This window comes from Stigmatopora argus, chromosome 8 (assembly GCF_051989625.1).
Source record: "Stigmatopora argus isolate UIUO_Sarg chromosome 8, RoL_Sarg_1.0, whole genome shotgun sequence".
Taxonomy (NCBI): domain Eukaryota; kingdom Metazoa; phylum Chordata; class Actinopteri; order Syngnathiformes; family Syngnathidae; genus Stigmatopora; species Stigmatopora argus.
In genome coordinates, this window is record NC_135394.1 from 2,165,367 (window position 1) to 2,185,866 (window position 20,500).

Genomic DNA, 20,500 nt, shown 5'->3' on the forward strand with positions numbered 1-20,500 from the left:
ACAGATGAACATTTGCATCAGTGCTTGAGACTGGCTGTAACTAGAATGGAACCTGATATTCAACTTCTCACCAGCCAGATCAGGCCCACAGTTCACACTGATGAACATGCATAGGTAAGCTCACTTTTCTGACTTGAATGAGTCATTCTGAGCATAAACAAATATAATCATAATAAAATCTACTGGGATAAAATCCGTCTTTACAACCATACTGGTAGTGAAATGTATTGTGCTGTGTAGGTGCAGTTTCACTTAGTTCAGTTTCTCAACCTGCTTCCTTTGTGGTTTTCACAGGGAAGTTGATGAGAGACCTGCAAACAGTGGTGTCTACAAGCCTATTGGAACAAAAGGATTATAAGGAAGAAACACAAGAACTTTAAGAGACTGCTCATGTGTCAGAGAGATTCTGCTCTGACAACTGAGCTGAACTTTTATCTGTTAAGATTGTGCATGGCACAACAGAAAGTTAATGTTCCATGGCTTTTTTTCTATGAAGAACCCAGAGAGAGTTATTTAGTTCTTATTTATTTCATAAATAGTGTTATTTATTTCCTGTTTTTTCTGTGAAGAACTCAGAGGGGGTTATTTAGTTATTATTTATTTCATTAATAGTGTTATTATTTGTTTCCTGACTTTTTTTCTGTAAAGAACCTGGAAAGGGTTATTTGGTTGTGTGGCATTCTGGAAAACAACATTTTTTTTAAGCTCCCCTACGATCGTCACACTTTTTCTGTTACAAACTGACACCGGCCCCCCATCAGAGAAGGGAAAAGTTATGTGGCCCTCACAGGAAAAAGTTTGGGGACCCCTGGTTTAAATAGACAGACAAGAGTTGATTACAATTAGAAACACCTGGGTAACACAATAGGGAGCAAGCAGGGGATACACCAGGGGCGGAGAAACACAGGTGAGCACAATGGGCAATCACTCGGACAGGACAAACAGGTAATAAAGCATAACAAAACCAACCAAAACCTCAACTAAACCCATCACATACACTTATATCTAGGGGCAATTTAGAGTGTTTAACCATATGAAGTGAGAATGAAAATGTTAAAACAGGAACAGCAGTGTTGTAAAAGTTTTACAAACAGATTACTAGCTAATTGAATGCTGTTTTGATTTGATATTGTTGTATTTTGATACAGTCACAATGTGATAATTTTGCATGTGGCGTAATCCTCTTTTTAAAAATAAGAGCTGGGCTGCAAGCAAAGTTATAATCTTATCAATACTGATGTGAACAACAATGGAAGAATTGCATGTGATCACTTTGTGTTTAGAAAGGGGCTTGAAAGTCCAAGTTGATCAATCAATGATGACATCAATCAAGGACTGGGTTGCTCAGTCTTCTGTAAACATGCGTGGGTGAATATTTTATCGACCTTCCGATTCACAAGTGAATGTATTCTATGTTAATATGCTTCGTGTCAATAAAAGAGTAGAGGCGGGTGGCTGTATTCTGACCTGAGCATTTGAATTTGATTATCTGATCCCAGTTTCTCTCTAGAAAGACCACACTGACCTCTCTGCCTGTGTTCTTTTACCAGTGTTAGTAGTTATAAACCTAACATAAATGCATTAGAATTTCTGCCCCAAAACATGAAAGTTCTATTCATCCATCTATTTTCAACCTCCACTTATCCCTGCCAAGGTCGCAGGCGGCGGAGCCCATCCCAGCTAATTTCGGGCGAAAGGCAAAGTATAAATATATATAATTGCATAATAACGCATAGTGTGAATAGTTATCATTGATTTGAAATATGATTGTTTGCAGAGCCATTTGACTTAATAAAATGATCACAATAAAATCACAAACTGCATTGATGACAAAACATTTGGAATCACCAGGTGTTGACTTTAACAAGTGTACAAAGGCGCCTGACTCACCACGTACTCTCCCCAGAATAATTGCATTTATACTGTTGAATTCTACATCAGATGTCAAGACGAAGTTCTCATTGTTATTCTTGTCAACCTAGGAAATGATGTTAATTAAAGAAAAAAAATGAAATGGATTATTTCCCAAGAAACTCTAAACTGCAATGAATCAGAATATAATGTAAAATGTTTTGAAACAATGGGCAAATATAAAATTTAGCAATATTTCATTGTGCAAAAAAATCTGGCCAGCATATATGAAGTTACTGTGAGCTATATCTGCATGTACCTGAATCGAGATGGCGTCTCCTCGCCTTTTGATGGCCACAGCATGCAGGTGTCCATCTGCCAGGTTCGTGACACTGCTTCCAAACACTTCCACATTTCTGCTGTTGTGGAACTTGTATCTTAATTCTAGCTTGCCTAACAAACACGCAGCAACAAATTGAAAAGAAAGCTTCCATAAACTAAAAGGACTTTGTATTCAACATGGTTACTAGACAGTTTACTGTATTTTGTCATACTTTTGAAGGCTGAAATTGAAATGCATAGCATGTTATGCAAGATTACAACATTACTACTCAAAATAATAATAATAGCAACCTTATTTTCAGCTTTCTTCCAGGATACATTTAGCCATCTTACAAGTTCCAATACAATAATTACAATGATAAATATTAATGCCCTTACCGTGTCTGTTGATGAGCAGGGCAATGTATTCTCTGTAGAATGAGTTGATAAAGAGTAGCAGTGCGGGAGTCTGTCTAGTCTTGAAGTTCAGGGAGATATTTTCCCCTTTCAGGATCATTTTAGAAAAGATAGATGAAGTCAAGGCACTACGGTTTTGCCTTAACTCATTGGGCTCCAGAAGGGTATATCTGATGGAGGTTGATGACTTAAAGTTGGCAGAAATCACTGAAACAAATTAGAATTTCCAATGTATCCAATGCCAAATGCCAGACATTTGCAGCAAGTACTTTTTGTTGCTGCGTGTTTGAATATAGTACTACTATATTCAAGGATTAAGTTATCCAGGAAAGTTTGACTCTAGGATTTCCTTTACCTTTATAATGTAAGAATATGAATGAACTCCTCATCAAAATTAATCACACTATAATTTACAACAACAAGGCCCAAACAGTCGATCGCAAGCTAATGGTAGATAATGGACTTACACTACAGGACTATGCGAAGTCAACTCGGAGCAAAAGAGCAAAAAAGGAAAACAAAGTTTTTATTTGATCATATGTGATCCTTTTTGGGGGGTACATATAAATTATATATGATCATCATGCGAAAATGTAATAACTGATGGACATAATGTTCTAACAATTCATATATATATGTATACATATTTTCGCATGATGATCATATATAATTTATATATATAAAAGTGACAGTGTGATTGGGAGTGGGTGTCTGCTTCATTGTACCCTGTGATTGGCTGGCAACCAATTCAGGCTGTCCCCTGCCTGCTGCCTGTGGTTGACAGGGATAGGCTCCAGTACACCACGTGACCCTTTCGAGGATCAGGCTATAAAGTCAAGACTCTGGATTTATACCACATTATGGTCTTTGTTTTTTGTCTTCTATTTGATTTGTTTTGTACTGCATTCTATGAGTAAGCAAAGATGTAACTCAGTTTCAGACAAATGTTTGTTTTAACAAAGGTAAGAGGAGATTGTGGGTTAGGATTTTGTAGTTTGAGAATATATTTTAAGGAGATGTTCATTTACGATAATATATCTGTCATTGGTTACAAAAAAACACCATTTGCTGTCTGTCAAAAATGTTTTACAACTCCAGCCACAACCAAATGCAAGATCAGAAATAATTATTTCAATATCCATACCTTTATGGCAGAAGGCTCCAGTGTAGGCTGACCGATTACAGTTACAATAGAAACCATTGTGTCTTTCCACACAAACACCGTGGTTTTGACAGAGGAACTCATAACTTTTGCAGTGGCCTGGACATCCAGGTTGGACCCCAGGTGTGACTTTAGCCCTCTCTTCCAGATCAAGAGTGATTCCATTTAACTGCAGAGAACGGATACAACCTGTAAAGCCCTTTTGTCTGGAGGCTGTACTTCCTAAAAGGGGAAATAAAAGACAAAAAGGCAGCTGAAGGTCACTCTTTATCTCTCTGCTGATGTAGGTGTAAGCAGAAGTACAGGCTTGTCTGCATTACAATGCCAAGTTTCAGGCAGTAACAACCCCTTGCTTTGTTTACATTCACTACAACAAAAATATCCTTACATGACATACAGACAGTTTGACTGCACTGTAAACCCTAATAAATTCACAATTTTTTAGTGGCGTACTGTATGGTTCCTACATTTTGTGAGATAGCCACAGATGAGCTATAAAATATTAATTCCTATTCAGTGACATGAGGGCTAAGCCTCTTAACAGAGCTTGAAACGTTACAGCTCAGTGAACTACATAATGACATTTGCTTGTTACGATCTTAATTGTTATGAGCTCTTTTAACTGTTTGGGATTGCAGTGTTTGCAGTGTCTTACTGAATCTTAAACCTTTATCGAAAAACATCCATTTCATACATAACTAAAATAGAAACAATTGCCCAAACTAGTGGTTTATTTATTGAATTAGACAATGGGACTCAGTCGATTGAGAGTCTTGACAAAAAAAAGTTCAAAGTTCAAAATAACTTACTCCTTTGATGAAATACTATCTGATTTCCAACAGTCTAGTATCTTCATTTCATAGTAAGTGTGTGGTCTGAGAAGCTTGCAGTCATTTGGGGAAGGATCTATGTGACTAATCAGATAGGTTTCAGCTTCTAAATGTGTCCATGTTAGAATCCAGAATCCCAAGAGCCTGTGTACCACAAACCTTTACACACAATAAAGGTTCTTCAATCTAACAGACATTTTCTACCATTTGATTAGTCAATTGCTTGTGTGAAGAAAAAAATATATAATTTAACGCGAGATGAATCAAATCTGAAATCCTCTACAGCAGGTATCTGTTATTCTAGAGGACAGGAGAAGATGACAAAATAAACATAATCTATTATGAAAATAATAAAAGAAAATATGGGAAAAAAGTATAATGCATTCATTCATCTGCGCATCCTCGAAAGGGTTGCGGGGGTTGCTGGAGCCTAACCCAGCTGACTTCGGGTGAAAGGCAGAGCACACAGAGAGACAAAGCACTCACAATCATAGCGCCATCTGTGGGAATTGAGCCCACGCAAGCCCGCAGCGACGTTGGGCCAGTGAACCTCTATACCATGAGGTGGCTGGAAAAAGTTTCAGATTAAATGAATTCTAAAATATAAAAATTAATCCTTTTAGAAAGTCCAATTATCATTACAGCCTGGGACTTGCCTGACATCAAAGTTGGAAGTGAGTGCAAAAAATCCTTCTTCTCTTACAGAGGGCCCAAAATGATGACCAGCCCGGAAGTATTATTGTTCCTATGCAAATAAGCAAAGTCATCCCAGACTCCTGGGATCGTACACGTTGGAAAAATACTTGCCACGGCAAAGTGTAAACAACAAATTCCTAGATTCTCTTTGTCTTTTGAGGAGGGTTCATTTTGTTGAGGAAAAGCATAAAAATTCTGCCTGCATGGCCCGAAGACAATATTAGAAACGCAATAAACAAAAGGGTATGATTATAGACAATTATAGGAAAACATAGAACTACACTGGCACTATACATCACTGTATACATTAAATATATACAGATTTGGTAACTTTTGCTTTTTCTCCATCAACATTTTAAAAATGAAATGAAAATGAACACGCAGACCCGGGGAGATAATGCAAACTCCACACAGGTGTACCGGCCCGGACCCCAGAGCTGTTAGGCCGAGGCGCTAACCACTCAAACTGGGCCGCGTAAAAGGGAGTACTGTACTTGGCAAACGTTACCACAAGGATACCCATTTGCTGCTCACCTATAAAAAGTTGGCTGTTCAATTGCAGATGAATGTGGCCATCAGAAGGAGCCTCCTGCGTAGCGGCAGGGAAGTCATCAACATGAAGCGTTGCCTCTTTTACATTTCGTTCAGCTCGGACACTGTGCCACCGTTCGTCATTCAGAGGGACACCAGTTTCCACTTGGAGCTCCAGTGGTCCATTCCCCACATCAAAAGAGAAGATCACTTCAAAGGGGGCTGCAAAATTACGGAAGCATGACAGAGATAAGATTGAGAAAAACTTCAAATTTTGTACATATTATATGCTACATATTTCAAAATCTATTATTATTATTTAATTATGTATTGTTAATTATTATATTTCATAAAGATATGTAGTCTTGCTGACTACGCTGTGTTTATTCAGCATGACTAATATCTTCCACCAAAATCTTCAAAAATGTCAATTAAAATGAGAGTTGGCTCATTTTAACAGATTTGGCGGCACTTTTTGGAGCAGATGTAAAAATGATTATAACACCTACAGGGACTCTAAATTGAAATCTAACATGAATAGGTTACTATATTTAATTATCATATTCAATTATTCATCCTAGTCTGCTGCCCGGCGCGGAGTGGTTAGCGCATCACCCTCACAGCTCTGGGTTCCTGTTTACAAATCCAGGTCCACCTGTATGGAGTTTGCATGTTCTCCCTGGGTTTCCTCCGGGTACTCTGGTTTCCTCCCACATTCCAAAGACATGCATGGTAGGCTGTTTGGACACTCTAAATTACCCCTAGGTATGAGTGTGAGCATGAATGGTTGTTTGTTTCCATGTGCCCTGCGATTGGCTGGCCACCGATTTAGGGTGTCCCCTGCCTCTGGCCCGGAGTCAGCTGGGATTGGCTCCAGCACCCAATGCGACCCTAATGAGGATGAAGCGGTTCAGAAAATAAGATGAGATGGGATATTTTATGCATGGCGGTCCGGCGAAAGTGGTTAGCGCATCAGCCTCACAGCTTGGGGCTCCTGGGTTCAAATCCAGCTCGGTCCACCTGTGTGGAGTTTGCATGTTCTCCCCTGGCCTGCGTAGGTTTCCTCCCACATTTTAAAACCATGCACGGTAGGCTGATTGGACACTTTAAATTGCCCCTAAGTATGGGTGAGTGTGCATGGTTGTCCGTCTCCCTATGCTCTGCGATCGGCTGGCCGGCCTCTCGCCCGGAGTCAGCTGGGATAGGCTCCAGCGGCCCCGCGACGCCTTTGAGTATAAGCAGTTCAAAAAATTAATGAATGACTGCTGTCTAAATGATTTGCAATTTTTATTTACATTATCACTAAGTTGTATTATTTTGTACTAATTTATCTTTGAAACATTTACACTTCTCTTAGCTCCACAGTCATCTGTGATACACATTTAACTCAAATTAGTCTTTTCTGTTAATCATCAAACTACCAGACTGCATGAATCCACATTCAGAGATGAAGTCACAAGAGTGTTGAATGTTGTTTGAAAACTCTCATCAAATGGAGGATGTTTAAAGTGGAGAGAAAATAGCGAGCGTGGGTTTCAATAAACCCAGAGGAATATTCTCTGTAGTCTGAGTGTTGCCAATAGCAGTAATAATGATATAGATCCATTTAACAACCTGCTGCTTTGACAATGTCAGCCAAATTGAAGACATTCTCCGCTGGGTTCTTTTTTTTGTTTTTTTGGGGAGAGATTGGGAGAAGGAATGAACCCGGATGCATAGAAACCAAAGACAAGATAACATCAAGACAAAAAACATTGAAAGGTTATAGTATGGAGAACGAGGTAAGCTTTCACTTACATCTGAGTTCAATACGGATAAAATCTTTGATGCCCAGATTTTCAAGGAAGACCCCAGAGGACGATGTTGTTTTAAATAAAAACGAAATTTCTGCATTCAATTCTCCATGAAAGGTAGGGAAATGAAGGTAGGATGTCTCTTCATCAAAGAGCGCAGCATTCCAAAAACTTTCTGGAATACAAAAAATAGCACCAGTTTGCAAAGTCCCCTTTGCAAACACAACTACTAAAACAATACTTTACTCATACTTGGAACTGATCGTTAAAAAAGTAAGTTTTATTATAATTACTAGAGGGCACAAGGATCGGTGTATCTGGACAATTTCTACAACAGAATTAAACATGCCATGTTGCAGTTTAAACAGATCGAAACTGTTGGAACCAAAATGTATTGGGCTTCTTCTTAGCCACCCGATAGTGCAGTGAATCTTTCACCTGACTTCTAGGAGAGCAGCGAGAGATTGCTTTCCACTCGCTGGCCGTGTGATTTTGTGTGTGAATGGCTGTCTGTCTCCATGTGTGCCCTACTAGTCCCGGTTGTAGTCCAGAAATTGCTGAAAATCACCTGGGATAGGCTCAAGCACCCTGACATGGACAAGTGTTGAAATTGAATAGGGCCCTTATTCCAATGTTAAATATTGACTTTTTTGAAGTAGTTTAATGCATTCTATACTAATCCCCAGGAATCCAGAATCATCCCGTTAGTTTAAATGCCTTTCGTGGAGTAAAGGGCAAGGTGCAGAATATTACATTTTTTCTGATATTGCAGCATAATGGCAGGCCGGCGGCTGAGTGGTTAGCGCGTCGGCCTCACAGTGGGGGTACTGGGTTCAAATCCAGGTCGGTCCACCTGTGTGGAGTTTGCATGTTCTCCTCGGGCCTGCGTGGGCTTTCTCCGGGTATTCCGGTTTCCTCACAAATTCCAAAGACATGCACGGTAGGCTGATTGGACACTGAATTGCCCCTAGGTATGAGTGTGAGCGTGAATGGTTGTTTGTCTCCTTGTGCCCTGCGATTGGCTGGCCACCGATTCAGGGTGTCCCCTGCCTCTGGCCTGAAGTCAGCTGGGATAGGCTCCAGCACCCCCCATTTTATGCACTTTTAAATGTTTTATTTTCTCAAATCCTTGCAGTAGTAGTCAAGAATAGCTCTCTGGAAAATCTTTTTTTAATTGTTCTGCACTGTATCACCACTTATTTTGGCACTGATTACTTGGGGTACTAAGTTTGAAACAACATAAAATCAAGGAACCTACTGTCTCCATGACACCTTAGAGGTCCCACTTTGTAGGCAGCTTCTGAGTCTGGCTCTATGCTCCCCAATACCAGAGAACGTACTGGAAGAGTCTCTTTATGGGTGAGGAAACCTGAGTCATTAGTCCTAGGGGTTAAAAGATGATGAGTAACAAAATGATAGAAAAATAATAAAAAAACAAAAAGTCTATGGATATTGTGTTTTTCAAACTATAAGGTGTACTTAAAATCCTGAAATTTGGTTGTGCTTAATTGATTTTAACCTGCTATGTTGGTGTACAGCTGTGCTGTACTGCTCTAGTAAAACACTAAAGAAACATTTATAATTCATCAAACCCAGAAATAACACAATAAAAGAAATATTAAAAACATTAAATAAAACAATCTTTCCAGTGTTAGTAGAATTGACAAATGCAGTACTTTGATGCACTGATACACCTTATAATCAGGTGTCTTATGAATGAAAATAATGGTGCACCTTAGATTCCGAAATTACTATGCAAAACAGAACCAATTTTCGATCTGCAAAGTAAATAAAGAAAATGGAAAAAGACATTTACATTGTTACACTTAGAAAACACTATACATCGGAGTGTTATAAATTACACCACCATTGTTCATTGTATGCATCACAATTGCACTGGACATTTTGATCCAGACAGTTGTTTTTCAGGCCGCAAGCACATTGTCGACTGCCTGGCAGAGCGCCGCCCCAGTGTGTTTGAATCTGTCCGGGAGCTTGTCCTCCAAACCACCACCTTAGTGACATACTGTCTGAAACATAAACCACATTTTTCATTTAAACTTTTACGCTGATTCTAATCAATATGACCAATGACCTGTCAGGCCCAGGGCCAGACAGGTGAGTGGATGCGCCATTCAACCAATTACAGGTCCAGCACCAGAGGGGTCAAGCAACACCAGGTGTGGCTCATCACAATCACAGAGCTATTTAAGCCACCCAGAGCTTGACGTCGCTGGAGGGTCTTTATCATTCCTCGGGCTACCTCCTTGTTCGTCTCACCTGATCTTGCTTTGTTCTAGGACAGGGGTGGGCAAACTATTCCACAAAGGGCCGCAGTGGGTGCGGGTTTTCATTTCAACCCACTGAGAGGGCACCTTTTCACCAATCCGGTGTCCTACAAGTGCAATCAGTGGATTGCAGTCAGGTGCTTCTTGTTTTCTGCAGGAATCTCATTGGTTAAACTGTGTGTGCTATATCGGTTGGAACAAAAACCTGCACCCACACCGGCCCTCGAGGACCGGTTTGCCCATGCCTGTTCTAGGACCACGTTCACATTCACGACCACGACCACGATCTTGACCACAACCAAGCATCTTGAACCTTCGCTTTGGACCCCTCTACTGACCTCTCGGCTATCGACTCCTACGCTATGGACACCGACTTGCACACGCTGCTCCCCTAGTACCTGCTCTACTAGTACCCCTAGTACAGGGGTGGCCAACTCCAGTCCTCGAGAGCCACAATCCGGTCTGTTTTCCATATCTCCCTCCACCAACACACCTGAATCAAATAATCAACTCATCAGCAAGCTGTCCAGAAGCTTGATACCAATCCCGATGATTTGATTCAGGTGTGTTGGTGGAGGGAGATATGGAAAACAGAGCGGATAACGGCTCTCGAGGACCGGACTTGGCCACCCCTGCCCTAGTAGAAGAAGCCTCGTCAAAGTTGTGTTTGTGCCTGCTTTGGGGCCCTCCGCCCACCATCGCAACAGCACCACATTATTTGGTAAACCTGAAGCAGGCAAGGATTGTTATTTTTACAACTGTCTTTTTTTAATACAGTGTTACCTCTACTTATGAATGCTTCTAGATACGGAAATTTCAGGTTATGGTCGCCTTTGATATGCAAATTACTGTTGCAATATACGAAAACAGGATGCAAGTCATAAAATCCCCCAAAACAAAATTACATTTCCTGTATCCGTTATTTTATAATGAAATTGTTGGAGTATTGTTGCATTATGCTTGACAATTTCTCTACACTCCACTGGGCATTGACTGTCCCACAACAACAACATTCAAACATCATTCGTTGTCACGGAGTTCAAGTTTTTTGCATGTGGTTAAAGCCACTTTGTTCTTCATTTAAAATTACTGGTGTGAATGAAATGAATAAGCATGGGCTTTTATCCATTGAAAACAGAAGATGTTAAAAAAAAAGAAAGTGACATGCGGCTGACTGATATTACAAGATAAACCGGCCGTAATCCATCTACCATCTCTACAATATTGACCCAGAAAGAAGCAATAAAGGCAACAACTCCTTGGCATGGACCCTCTGTGATTTCGAAAAAGAGGTTGTCACTGAACAACGAGATGTAAAGACTGTTAGTCCTTTGGATAGGGGAGGACGAAATTGCAGGAGATACAGTACAGTATTGAAACACTGTATCACAAATGATCCTTTGGTGAGTGATTGAAACGAAGGGTTAATTTCCTCAAAATATAACTCGTATTAAAATCAATGATTAAACTTGAAGTTTTACCTGGTCTGTTACGGAGACGGGAATTCCTACAAAAGTAAGACAGTTCCTGCTCACAGTGCTCTGATTGGCGGAGAATCAACATTAACTGCTCCTCTTCGGAAGCATAATGGAAATGGGCTGAATGTTGCTTTCTCTCTGTGCTTGAAAGCAGCGTGGTTCGGTCTGTATTATTGTGCTTGATCACCATCCAAGCGCTGTCTTAAGTGGTCACACGGGGAACATGATTTTCAAATGAGTTAATATCGCACTTCAGAAGCAGAACATTAGAGGGCACATATGCAGAAACAATTATTAATTAGAGAAAATAATGAGAAAATTATATTTCATTCAAGTAAGAAATTGTTTGACTATGCCATGTGTGTTTCTGCTTGTGTGTGTGTGTGTGTTCTTTACCTGTCATGTTACAGTATATGAGCTGAGCTCTGATTGGACCACTACCATCCACATCTATGTAATAATATCCTGATGTCCTTCCTTTGTGTTTGTATGCCTCACAGGACTGTTCATATCTTGCTGTTGAGAAAAGTAGATACAAGCTTATACCTGGAATGTCAAATGCCCTATGGTGTATCTTAATCTTTTTTATACTACTGGGATTTTTGAAAGCTCTTGTGTATTTTTGTCATTTTTCCCATTTATCTGATCAAGAGGCTACTGTAGTCCCCTCAATGGCACATTTTTCAGTGTCTGCTACTGCTTGTACAACAATACACCTTGTTTGAAGTGTGAGGGAACACCAAAACCAACACCAGTCTTGCTGTCAGACCAAGTCAAAGAAAGAAATAACTCCACAAATCTTTCAAACTGATTTTTGCATTTATTGTCTTTTCAAATACAGGTACTATACACAACAATACTTTATGGATTCTAAGATTAATTTGAAAGTTATCACCTTGATTGTTCCTGAACTACAAATTTACTACAACCGGCAATATGCATCGCAGTGCATTCAGGTCACATGCATGCTTCTGGAATTGGTTCTTTCAGATTCAAGACAAGAAGGAAAATGATCTGCCCCAAATGGGGACTAACTTCGATCATCGATGGTCTTCTGTTCCAACTAAACACTTACGTATTTTTAACCAATACTCAATAATGTACTCAAATTTGAGCTGCAATTTGCTATGATGAAAAAAGTCATGGGGTTTCCCATTTCATCAAACCGACCAAAAGATTGACCAAAAAAATGTCAGTGTAAGTGTCAGGGTGTTAGCGACAGCAAGGCAGCAGGTGGGAATCATCTCCTCGCTGAGTGGCTCTCGAGCAGTTTCTTGACGTCCTATCGTCATGCCAGCTTCACGGCCTTATCTACGGCGTAAGTCACTCATAATGCCGGTTTGTTTTTTTTACTCTTCGTGGTTACCACTCGCTTGGTGTCCTTGGAAAAGGATATTCTTACCATTTTCTGAATGTTTGCTCCTACTTTCTTGATATATTGCATGGTAGATTCATTAATTCTGAAATAGCGTGCTTCGCCTTTAGCTTATGTAGCAACTGTCATCGTGTTTTGTTTTACCTTGGGCTCGCTGGATACCTTGGATGGTCCAGGATTAATAGGAGGCATTTTCAAGGACAATTCGAAATCCAAACTTAGCTGGAATAGGCTCGCCGTAGAGTTTCTCCACAGGTGATGAGCGTGATTCGAAATGTAATCTGAAGAAACCAGAAAATGGCAAGACGTCGTCCTTCTCGGCCATATATTATTTGGCGCGTCATTCTTCTTCTACGGTGAAATATCGCTTCTTCTTCAGCGCTGAGTGCTACCCAATTCAGCCTGTCTTCCGCTTGTGAATTTCTGCATGAATTCTGACATATTTATGAACTTTTTTTGCACTTAATATAAAAAAAAAACCGTGATGTGCTTACGCCGCAAATGTTGAGGGCGCAAAAGTGTTGAGGGATCACAGTACTGTGTTCCCCACCTCAAAATTCCGGCTAGCAGTGTCTGCCCTATATCAGAATGTTCAGATTTAAAAAAAAATCTGTTTCTGAATTAGTTCTTATTTGAATCAATGTCAAAAACAGTACTTTTTATTTTTTTACTTAGGGCAATCGTAAGGCAATCGCAAATCGTAATTAATTAAACCTTTTCTAGACATGGTTGAATTCAAAAAGACATTATTATTTTGTCATTTTAGTGAAATTATTACCTTATCATTTGCTTGATTACTGACACAAAATCACATAAATTATCGGAGTTCTATTGCGCCAGCTTCACATCATTATCTTAATGCTGAAAAATAAAAATCTAAACACATTTCTCATAGTTTCTTCTTATGACTCAGTGAGAAAATCAACCAAAACAACAAAAGCTCAGAACATGTGGTGGAAATATGTTTTTGGGGTAACACTATGAATAAAGTTAAAAGGTTTTTCAAGTTCACTTGAAATATGAGGGTAATCTTTTAAAATGAACACCATCTGCTGTTTAACATCATCCCTGTAAGTGCTGTTGGACTTGTATTATTATTTGCATAATGGTCTTATGAATTAGGTCCTAAAAAACAATTTGAATATGCAAAATGTGTATTTACATACAATATAAATACTGCCCTGGCCTGATGCTAATAGTGTGGCATAGGTGGTGAATTTTAATTTGTTTTCACAGAAAGATTTCTTACCCCGGAGTTAGCAGAAGCAAAAATATTGCAGCTTTCATTAAATCACATAATATACATTGTTTGTAGCAAAGGGAGTGGTTAAAAGAGTGGTTCGCACGTTCGCCTCATAGTTCTGAGATTCAGGGTTCAATCCCTGGTGGGTTTCATTTTCCATACCACTTATCCCCACAAGGGTTGCGAGAGCCTATCCCAGCCATCAATGGGAAATAGGCTGGGAAAAACCCTGATTTAGTCACCAGCCAATCGCATAGCACAATGAGACAAATCAATATCAAAAGCCTTTATTGTCATCATACATAGCTGTGTATAACGAAATTGGTGGTGCTACTCCACAAAGTGCGTTTTCCCAGTAAAAACATAAATGAGAAATATAAAAATATAAAAAGTCACGTCCTGGCAAGGTAAATTCTAAAATATTGCAAAATCTAAGATATTGCACATTGTTATTGCACACCCCGAAGTTATTGCACAGAAAGGATTGTGTGTCGTGCTAATGCAGGTTCATGTAGATGCAGAGTCCTGATGGCTGTGGGAAAAAAACTGTCTATAAGTCTATTTTTCCGTGCTTTGTGCAAGCTCGAACGCATGCCTAGGGAATCTTTAGTGTTCGACCAGTCTACGAGGCATGTTTTTGGGATGTGGGAGGAAACCGGAGTACCTGGAGAAAAGCCACGCATGAGACAGAGAAACCCTTGATGTAAGAACTGTGAGGTGGACGTGCTAACCACTCATGCCATGCCCCTCTCTGAAATATTGGACCCCCACCCAAAAAACATACACAAGGGGAATTTTCCAACTCGTAAATTAAGTATATTACGCACAGCTGTGGCAGGTGGCTCCTTTGTAGCCAATGTTGGAGCAGTTGCAATAGAAGGTATTCCATGTCTGAGTACATGTTCCTCCATGTTCACAATGACTTGGAGAGCATCTGAAAGGAGAACAAGGGGGGAATTGGAAGAGGTATAACAATTTCACAGTGTAAAAAAAGTTTGTCACAATTTTTTAGAAAGAAAATCGTAAAAGGTTGAATGTACCCAAAATGAGAATATTTGGAAATTTGTTTTATTTCATAAGCACAAATGTGCAATCATTGCCTTTATGTGTTCCGAAAGGGTGTTGCCTGCACGAAGACAAATTCAAAAAGTGTTCACAAACCTGTCGGTGATTCCACACATATCAATCCACAAGTGGCTATAATTTCCCAGGAGCCTTTGTTGCATCTTGATGAAGTCCACTGGTTCATCATACAGGGTCACATAACGCATACAACCCTGGAAGGTTATAACAGGGTTCCTACACTTGTGATTACCACCCAGTGGAGGACAGCCTGAGGATGAAAATTCATTACCACACAGTTAATGGAGTACATAGTACGTACATACATGGTTTGCTAACGACGAATCCAGTTCACAAGTGGCTACTTTAATGCTGATATATAAGTGCCCCGAAATGAAACCAAATTATGTTCATCATCTGACAGCAACGTGTAAATAGCAGTACTCAACAGTGAAACATGAAAATTAATAAAGGAGTGCTAAGTTAAAGGCTTTCTAAGTTAGAGTGAGTAGTATAAACTCCAAAAAGTGACTTTTAGTGAGAAATTTTAAACAAAATTACATTGACATTATTTTAACATTTACTTGGGAAATTGTTTTGACTTAAGACCACATGTAGGATCAATATGAAAAGAAGAGTACATTCATAAATAATAATAAATATTTAGTATTAATCAATGTTTAACACTGCTTATCCTGATCAGGGTCGTGGGGTGATGGAGGCTATCTCAGCTAACTTCAGGGGAGCATGAATACATACTGTATGTAAACATATGTATGTTTTGCAATCAAAAAACCTTGACCATACAAACTTTACTTTAGAAGGTGAAATTACTTTTTTTTTTCTTTTCAAGTTGTTTGTCTCTCTTGTCACCTGTCTTCTTTACTGGATGAGTGAAATAATTTTCCCTTTCCCAAATTGTGGTCACCTGACCAGATACAATGAATTTCTGGACAATATCTCACCTTCTTTATGACATGTACTATATTTGCTATTTAGACACATTCAAACAAACATGGAAATTTACTTTTAGAAGCAACAGTAAGACATAATTTTAATATGAACTTAATTATACATGTATAACAAGTATATTATATTGCAACGATTGAGTTTTCCTACCACCAAAGTATAGTTGACCTTCAGGGTGCGGACTGACAGCTGTATGAGCTGTTGCTCCTTTATTTTTGTCAACTGTGACACTCAAGTGATCTTCTGCAAAGGTAAGCGTCACAGAATGCCACAGACCATCGCTCAGCCCTGAACCTGGCACACAAATGTCATCATAAAATCATTTTGATGCTCCGTACAAAGAATTGTTTACACTCTTAAGCGATTTCTCATTCTTACAAAATCAAGAAGAAAAAAAACATTTAAATAACATGTTTTTAAATCCACATTTTTAAAAAAAGTTAACAAGAAATTAGATGATCATTAATAGATTTCCCTTTCTCACAATATCAAGAAAAAAGAAAACTTTTACATAGAGTTCACTCATCATGAGAAAGGTTAGAAAAAATCAAGTTGAATTTCGTGTGTGACCGAATGAACCTGAAAATAGCTCAAAGGTGGGCATGGAGACGACCAATACAAAAAGTTGATTAATGCTGAAAATATTATATCAATATAATTTTCTTCTGCAAGTACTGCATACTAACCAGTTTTATCTGACCAATCTAAAAACTCAATTTAGTTATATATCAAATATATTCTCTCTAAAGCACATGTGTCAAAGTGGCGGCCCGGGGGCCAAATCTGGCCCGCCGCATCATTTTGTTTGGCCCGGGAAAGTAAATCAGTGTGTCGACTTTCTGTTTTAGGATCAAATTAAAATGAAGAGTATAGACGTATATTACATTTCCTGAGTTCCCCCCTTTTAAATCAATAATTGTAATTTTTAAATAATTGTTTTCTGTGTTTTTAGTTCAAAAATCATTTTGTAAAATCTAAAAATAGATAAATAAAGCTAAAATAAACATTGTTTTAGATCTATAAAGAACTGAATATTCAGGGCTTTTAATCCAGTTCTTTTAATCAATTTATATAAAAAAATCAAAATATCATATCTAAAATGGTCCGGCCCACATGAAATCGAGTTGACGTTAACGCGGCCCGCGAGGCAACCCGAGTCTGACACCCCTGCTCTAAAGCGATGAATTCATTCATTCATCTTCCAAACCACGCATCCTCGAAAGGGTTGCGGGGGTTGCTGGAGCCTAACACAGCTGACTTCAGGCGAACAGCAGACAACACCCTAGACTGGTCGCCAGTCAGTCCCAGGGCACCCACATATCATCTCATAAAGTCATTTTTTTCTTCTGATTTTGCAGTTTTTATTAATAGCAGAGAGACAAACAACCATCCGTACTCACAGTCATATACCACCACCAGTGGCAATTGAGCCCGCAACTGTCTGAACTGAAGTCAGGCGAGTGAACCTCTACACCACAAGGCAGCTTAGCAATGATTTGAAATACCAATAATGTGTTTCATTTGACTCCAAAACACACAAAAGCACTGTTTTAATCAAGACAAATACCACTATACAATACTATAAGCAATTAAAAAAACACTCATGTTTTGTAAAGTGCGATTAAATAATAACTCTACAAGGCATAATTACAAATAAGAATTTAGCTGTCCATTATATTGACCACTATCCGAATAAAGCATGTGAACAACGCGGAAAGTTAATCTTCGTGTGAGCAGCTGGAAGTTAAGTTGGGACGACTGGATCTGCTCGTGATCATCGTGCTCGTCATTATCATCATATCATTTAATAATTAGCCTTCTCCTTTATTTGACCTTATGTAAAAGGTGGCATATCAAACTCACTTATAACAATGTTGTAACACTTTGACTCATTAAAAAAAACTGTCACCTAAGTCATGAAAAAACTCAAATTCGGACACGTATTTGTAGTTCACGATACCACAACGCTCATAAAACCAAATGAGATAATGTATTTCATTAGTTTTTTACAGTATATCTAGTGTATATTACCAACCTGTATGGAGGTCAAGCAGTGCCCTGACACTGTCATTGATCTGTACTTGGAGTCTGCCTTCACTCAAATAGAGCCAGAGAGTTCTGTTTTGTTGCAGAAAGTCATAGGTGAGTAGTAATCCCTCCTTGTTCCATGTCTGGAATTGTAAAGTTATGACATGCCCCGATAAACCTGTTGTGCGTCCAGGTATCTCGAAAAAGCTCTCGGAGTCAGTGAATGTTACCGCCACTGAAAGTGGCTCAGCACAAGAAAAAGTCACATTGCCCTGAATGGAAGAGGAAGGGAGTTAATCAGCATTCTTTCTTTGAGACTGTCATGACAGATCAATTGTTTTTTCCCTGTGTTCCATCACCTGGGTATTAAAAGACACAACCAGTAGCTACCAGACAGTCTGGTAGCTACTGGTTGTGTCTTTTGTAAGCAAGGCAATAGTCTGGTCCAGACTATTGCCTTGCTTACTGTTGTGTGCGCCCAACATTCCCTCTAAGTTCTCCTGCCTTTGTACGGTTGGTTGCATTACCAGTTGTCATTATTTTGTTACTTTGCATTCTCAGTTTACTTGCCGACTTTTTTCTGCGGTTTTTGATTGTACCTTATTTTCCGCCTAGATCTCACGATACCTTAATTTTTACTTTTGTTGGCCATTTGTACTTGATCCTGAGTTTACTCGCCGACTCAGTCGCGCTACTTTTGTTGTGTTTTGTCTCATGCACTTTTTGGTGTACTGCCTTTTTTAAAATAAAATCTTTTGTTCATTTCTATTCTGCTTCATAGGGCGGCCCGGTGGAGCAAGTGGTTAGCGCGTCGGCCTCACAGCTCTAGGGTCCTGGGTTCAAATCCAGGTCATGTCCACCTGTGTGGAGTTTGCATGTTCTCCCCGGGCCTGCGTGGGTTTCCTCCAGGTACTCCGGTTTCCTCCCATATTCCAAAAACATGCATGGTAGGCTGATTGGACACTAAATTGCCCCTAGGTATGGGTATGGGTGTGAGAGTGCATAGTTGTCCGTCTCCTTGTGCCCTGCGATTGGCTGGCCACCGATTCAGGGTGTCCCCCGCCTCTGGCCCCGCAGTCAGCTGGGATAGGCTCCAGCACCCCCCGCAACCTTAATTAGGATAAAGCGGTTCAGAAAATGAGATGAGATGAGGTTATAGTTTGTTTTTGTTTTTTTACACAGCACTATGTTTTATTTATGTTGTATATTAGTTTTGAACATTGATTTTACAGGTGATAAAGAAAATGAATAAATGATGACAGATTAAAAAAATGACGGAGACAAATTGAGCTCGGAACTATTCATGTGATATTGAATATGTTTAGAAATTGTTACAACTTGTAAGAATTGGACTTTATTTAGAAATTGGGTGGGAAGTTCAACATTCAAGCCATTTTTATTTTATAGAGCATTCACATGATAAAATGTCCTTTGTGATATCAGAATACATTTTTCGCAAATACATTTACATAAAAATCAATTAGGTGTGTATGTAAAGAAGTTGATAACTAAACCACAGGTGTCAACTTACCATCACAGTGACCTGGGGATTGTTTTGTTTTGCCATGTGTATCAAATTGACATGATTGTAATACAGGTTTTCCACGCATCCATTGAAGTTCTTCCTATAGGGGTTTGACTGAAATCCAGTGCTTTGAATAGCGCCTAGACTCAACTGCAAAATTAATCAATGCATAAACAGTTACTTGTGGTTACTGCATGCAGAAAAGATTATTCATTTGGTTCATTATACATAGGGTCTTGTTCTTAACGTTGTACTTTTAAGATAAAGAAAATAAAGACCGACCACAGACGCACATAATACACAGTATATACAATGGACTCAAGTGATAAAAAATGGATTGACAGTTGGAGGAACTAGCAGCTAGCTTTAGGTAGGAACAAATGAACTGAATGATTTTTTACTGTATTTCAAAATTTTAAAGTCAGGATAGATGTCATGTTTTTATTTTTATTTTAAATGTATTTATCTATTTTACAGCTTTCTATACAGCTAGAGTAGAATGAATGAAAAGTGACATCACGCACTCTGAATTTTGTTTGTTTGCATGCTATGGAGACAGTGATATTTATCAAATCCATGAATCATCTTTTGATACCAAACAAGGGAAGCGAAAATATGTATATGCTCTTTCGGATTTACATCAACATTTATTTACGTGAAATCTGTTTCTTTTCTGTATGGTTTACTGTATGACCCTATTTTGGAGTCACTTTTTTTTAATCCCTTCAAACCATATAACTATAATAATGCAGCAGTTTATTTTGGTATTTTTACAGGTTATGAGTTTCACACTTTCTTTTCTTTTATTCCAATTTCATCCCGAAGCGTCATGGTGACTATTCCTGATGCTCCTTTTTGAGAATGCGTGTTATTTTCATGTACTTGCTGACTTTTTGTCAAGAAAAGGCAAGACATTTTAGGGTGTTAAGAT

The 20,500-nt window shown here is 39.0% G+C and overlaps 1 protein-coding gene across 3 annotated transcripts in view; it reads right to left on the minus strand.

Annotated features, from left to right (window-relative positions):
* LOC144078654 (contactin-associated protein-like 4) overlaps window positions 1-20,500 on the minus strand; it is a 49,727-nt gene that overhangs the window by 12,747 nt on the left and 16,480 nt on the right. For 2 of the 3 annotated variants that reach the window (XM_077606905.1, XM_077606904.1), the window contains 15 exons: window positions 19,576-19,719; window positions 18,052-18,316; window positions 16,167-16,310; window positions 15,147-15,318; window positions 14,813-14,919; window positions 11,764-11,883; window positions 11,371-11,568; window positions 9,469-9,631; window positions 8,860-8,984; window positions 7,606-7,776; window positions 5,812-6,030; window positions 3,734-3,973; window positions 2,572-2,796; window positions 2,171-2,304; window positions 1,891-1,978 (listed from right to left, as the gene is read on the minus strand). In XM_077606905.1, coding sequence (XP_077463031.1) covers window positions 1,891-1,978; window positions 2,171-2,304; window positions 2,572-2,796; window positions 3,734-3,973; window positions 5,812-6,030; window positions 7,606-7,776; window positions 8,860-8,984; window positions 9,469-9,631; window positions 11,371-11,568; window positions 11,764-11,883; window positions 14,813-14,919; window positions 15,147-15,318; window positions 16,167-16,310; window positions 18,052-18,316; window positions 19,576-19,719 — 2,515 coding nt within the window. The remainder of the gene's footprint in view (window positions 1-1,890; window positions 1,979-2,170; window positions 2,305-2,571; window positions 2,797-3,733; window positions 3,974-5,811; window positions 6,031-7,605; window positions 7,777-8,859; window positions 8,985-9,468; window positions 9,632-11,370; window positions 11,569-11,763; window positions 11,884-14,812; window positions 14,920-15,146; window positions 15,319-16,166; window positions 16,311-18,051; window positions 18,317-19,575; window positions 19,720-20,500) is intronic. The other variant, XM_077606906.1, reaches the window with a different exon arrangement.